The sequence below is a fragment of the Montipora foliosa genome, chromosome 4 (genome assembly GCF_036669935.1).
Source record: "Montipora foliosa isolate CH-2021 chromosome 4, ASM3666993v2, whole genome shotgun sequence".
Classification (NCBI taxonomy): Eukaryota; Metazoa; Cnidaria; class Anthozoa; order Scleractinia; family Acroporidae; genus Montipora; species Montipora foliosa.
The window spans coordinates 9,546,527-9,551,526 of record NC_090872.1 but is presented as its reverse complement, the minus strand read 5'-3'; the positions used below and the strand labels follow the sequence as shown (position 1 = coordinate 9,551,526).

Genomic DNA, 5,000 nt, shown 5'->3' with positions numbered 1-5,000 from the left:
AGCAAAAGTAATTTTCCTTTTGGAGCCATTTTCATTAAGAGATCTTAAGACTACTTACGATGTTAAGGTTTGGTTTTAAAGAACAATCAGTTTGTTTTCTGCATTTGATGTCTCGCTTTCATCTATTTTTTTTTGTCCTTTACTGTTTTATATTTGAGTATTTCAACATTTGGGCCTATTATGGAAGGTAATATAAAATTGCATGTTTCTGCAAAGTGCTATAGCCACAACAAACGCTACTTCAAGAGACGCAAAGATCTAAATTGTAAATTAGGGACGAGAAAAGCCAAAGGCGATTCGTGAAAGAAGAAGAAGATCATTTGCACAGCACGTCGCTCAATTACAGACAATCTAGTTTTAACTCGAAGTTTCATGGCAATTGAATTTTTAAAATCGTTTTTTTATGTATTGTGTAATTTTTACAGAAATTGATTTGGCGAGCGAGGAGCGTGTTAAGAGCGAAAACACTTCTTCCTCCGGATACAAATGATACAACAGGAACAAAATTTTGTGTTTGAGACTTAGCTGGTTTTACCTCGTCGTCAAAACATCACTTTTACAATGTCACTTTGCCGGTGAAATAGAATCGAAGGAAATTTTTACTTGAAATGTAATGACAGGCTATTTCCCTTTCCAAATAGTGGTTGACATGAAGTAGTTAATTGGATTACATCGAGGACCAATGCGGTTTGCAGTGGTAACTTATCCGTCTTGTTACAAAGGTGATTGAATTGAAGTTAAGTATTCTTTTGTCATTAAGAAAGTATCTGGATTTTTTGCAGCAAAGATTTAGACGATCAAAGGAACCTTAAGATGAAAACTTCAAATATACCGCAGTGTTTTCTTTTCTTTTTTTTTTCCTACCTATCTTACTACTACCTCTTTTTGCGCTTCGTTGATATTATCAGGGTTGGACATTAGCACTCGCCCGCTCGCCCAGGCGAGTCACTAAAAGTGTCGGGCGAGCGCAAATCATCGATCGCTCGCCCGTTTGGCGAGTACGATTTTCGTCCCCAAGAAATTATTTAAATTGCGAAATAAACACTGCTTTTTACATTCAATTTTGCCAAGAAAACCCCTAAACATAAACTTACCATTTCTGTTTTACAAAGTTTTGTATTCCGAACTGTCTAATAAATTGGCGCTAAAAAGCAACATTGATCTTCGTAAATAGACAAATTATATGAAATATGGCTTCGTGGTCAGTGATACTGCCGGTCACTATCGACCCATCGGTGAGTAGGTAAATATGGTCCCTTAAGACGCCTCCTAAGAAGAAGACACGTTTACTCGCAAACTGTAGGGATCTCACGAAGATTCGTCAATAAAAAAATCAATTTAAAATATGGAGTAGGTGCCTCCATTGTGTTTTCTTGGGAGTTAAGGTCTTTAAATAGAATTTTTCATTGAAGTAATAATCCTCGGTCTCGCTACCACGACGTGCTCGACGACGTTGCAAGCGAATTGTTTTCCCGTACTTTCCCAGCACTCTGATCAATGCGTGTTCTCTCGGTAAGTGTAAAAATGGAGTAAAAATAAAATAAAATAGTAAAATTAAAGGATGACTAAATAGGTTGGAGAGATTGGGGGGGGGGGCGGGGGTAAACTTTTGGGCGCCTGAAAACAAGTCCGGGCGAGTGCATTTTGAGGGTCACTCTCCCGAATGGCGAGTGCTCTCAAAAGTTTCCAACCCTGTATTATCCCCAATATATATATTTTTAATTTCGAACTGTAGCGCGCATAGATGGTTTTTAGTTACAAATGCGCGCATTGCGTCACGCCGGTCATGCTGAAACGAACAAAGTTTGAGCTACCAATCGTGGACAATCTTAATGTCATAGCGCATTGGATCATGAAAGTGATCTGATCAGCGTGGCGGAGAAAACAGAGAATATCAAAGCAAAAAGCCAATTCAACATGCAGTCGTTTTGATTTATGTACAGTGGTTTACATTCCCTTTCTGTAAGAACTAATTTGGGGGATGAGACTCAACGTTCTAATTTATTTCTTGCGATTTCATCCAGAAAGCGTTGTATTAAGTTGCGTGGTATACTAAGTTCCACTACAAACTGAGTTGTTCTTCAGTATTTCATGCAATAACAAAACCACATTGTAGACGTTACAAAAGGTCCCTAAGTATTTGAGGTAATTTTCCTTTTACACTACCGTTTTATATCAACCTCGTTCCCACGGCTTTTCCCTCACTTGCCCCCCCCCCCCCCCCCTTCCTCCCCCCAGTGAGGGAAAGCCGTGGGAACGAAGTTGGTGTTAAGTTTATTTCAAGTTAGGGCGCGTTAGACTGACCCTATTCCGGAATAAGAAAATGTGGAGTGATGGTTAAAACGGTATGTTTGGCGCGTTTGAAAGCAGCAAGAATAATAAAAATATGTTTAAATAGCATTTTAGCAGATATTTGACAGGATTTCTAACTTATATTCCATGTATTCCTATTCCGGAATACGGTCAATCGAACGCACCCGTAATTTATACTACTCACAAAAACAGAAAACAACAAATGAACAACATAAAGACGGTCTTAACTGAATGTTTTTAGTATGTTCTTAAATTTTGGTTCATCTCAGCCTGAACCTTCTTATAAAAAAAGGTTCTTACGTTTAAAAAAAAGAGTTTAGCTACTCAAAGCATCCATCGTTAGACACAATGGATGTGGCTTGCTTTGCCCGGCGAAATTTAGCACACAAAGTGAAAACAATTCTACGTTGCTTTTGTGTTACGTGTTGAAACGACAGGCGTCCCGTTAGTGTGTCATAACATTTTCAAAAGGTTTGCTTTAGTTTCGTCCAGCAAAAACAAGTACGCTGATCATGTCAGTAAAAACTTCCGACTCTTCTTAAATATTGCCTATTCTTGGTGAGATGACCGTGTGTTTTCTTTCCAGCATGGCATGACAGCCCTTATATGGGCATCAGGGCGCGGACACACTGAAGTAGTTCATCATTTACTCGAAGCAGGAGCCAACCCTGACGCCGCTGATAAGGTAGATCGCGGTATCATATCTTTAGGAAACTTTGTGGCTGTTTACATGAAGAGAGGAATATCTTAGCACTGAGACGATCCTCATTCTAATTTACGATTGAATGACTTTTCGTTTGGTTTACGTGCAGCAAATTACTTTCGTCAGGATGCGGAGCGCTTGCGACTCTGTTGCTGAAAGATGACGAGAGAGAGAGTGTTGGGATGGACAGCTTTTGTGTGGGGTGGGGAGGGACATATATAGGGATAGTGTACCACATACATATCGTATTTAATCGATCAAGTTTCACATTTTAAAGCAAATCTACTATATAAGCACCGCAATTGGGAGTTTCTCATAGTCGCAGGCTAGTGTGGAATGCAAGCCAATGTTTGCCGACCACCGAAACGACACAGTGAATGACATTTTCAACACGTTTTCGCTTTCCTATTGATGACATTCAGGAATGTGTCAATATTCAAATTAGCGCCTCCTCTTAATGAGCACGGCATGTGAGTCGCTGGAAAATTGAAATGATAAACTCCTCTACGTGTTGTAGAGTAAGTACTCCCTGTTTTAACGAATTTATTGAGTTAATTTGGTTGTTTTTCTGTTTTAGTATGGCACGACAGCCCTGGTGTGGGGCTGCAGGAAAGGCCACTTAGGAGCTGTCAGAAGTCTTCTTCTCAAAAACGCTAACGTCAACACAGCGAGCAGTGTAAGTGTTGCTATGGTTGTATTGCATTTGTCTTTGTTGTTTTTGTTGTCTCTCGAGATGGCAGGCGACACCGATTAAAGTTCCCGTAACTTCAAATACTATTCTTTCATGCATGAGATAAGTCTCTTCACCTGTAGCAAAAATGTTTTGCTGTTTCGACTTTAAATTCTGGCGTGTGAGCCCACTTTCAGCCTGTTATGATTAATGTAATTTGTGTCAAATTGAAGTTGTGCGAAAAATATACGACTTCCTACAAATTTCGGGTACACTGAAAACTGACCTTGATTGCTTGCCATGATTCACTCTAATGGCGGGAATATGTACTTCTACAAGACTACCGCTGACCGAACCTAGTTTTTTCGGATCCGTCTCCCAAAAGAAACGCATGGATCATAAACCCTGAAAATCTGGATTCAGATCTGATGTAATAAATCCACTCGGAGAGTAGATTCTTTTGATGAGTAATCCGTTTTCGGATTTTAGTAAAGAAACGCTAAATCCGCTTTTGGATGCAAAAATCTGGATTTGGATTTTCCCAAAGAAACGCAACCTAGAGCTCCAAGCTCGCCTTTCATCATCATCATCATTATCAACAACAGGAGCCCGTGTGTACGTCAGCCTCCCTATGCACGATATCCTACAGTCAACCTTTGTGCGTATCTTTCTATTTTTAGAACGAAGTCTTCACCAGGAGACTCACATTTATATCAATTTACATCAATAGGGCGTTTTCGAAATATTAAATATTCAGCTTGATAGTGAGGCAGTAAGGACAAAAACAATAGAAACACGTTGGAATGAATGTGAAAAATATTTGCCTATCATCCACTTTCCTTTGTCTTTTTCCTCTAAACCTCTCTTTCAAGTTGAAGTTTAATAAGGCCTATTGGCACCATTTGCAGACGTTGTTTGTGCTATTTTTGTCTTCGTTTGGCGATAACTTTATTCTCATTTGCCATTTCAAACATTGCATGCAGAGCCGAAGAACTCTTGGCGTTCTAAAAATAGAAAAATACGCGCAAAGGTTGACTCATAGAGTTTGTATGACAGAGGCAAGCTCATCCTCATGGACTCCTGTCATCATTCTAGTGCTACAGCAAGTTGCAAAAATAGTGGAGACTCTTCGCCTCCTTGGGGCGTTATTAATTTACCTATTATCTCTCACACTGCAGCCCCCCACCCCCCCCCCCTACCTTCCGCCTTATCAGTGTTGCTAGCAAGACAAAAAAAAATGCTGAACCCTTAAACAGTCAACAGTGAAAGGGGGAGAGGGAAGGGGAAGTGGGAAAGGTTGAAATTCTAGATACG

General features: G+C 39.9%; 1 protein-coding gene across 3 annotated transcripts in view; it reads left to right on the top strand.

Moving 5' to 3' along the window:
• The window catches only part of LOC137999756 (kinase D-interacting substrate of 220 kDa B-like), an 80,622-nt gene that overhangs the window by 40,046 nt on the left and 35,576 nt on the right, over positions 1-5,000 (top strand). For all 3 annotated transcript variants that reach the window (XM_068845650.1, XM_068845652.1, XM_068845653.1), the window contains 2 exons: positions 2,900-2,998; positions 3,594-3,692. In XM_068845650.1, the coding sequence (XP_068701751.1) occupies positions 2,900-2,998; positions 3,594-3,692 (198 nt within the window). The remainder of the gene's footprint in view (positions 1-2,899; positions 2,999-3,593; positions 3,693-5,000) is intronic.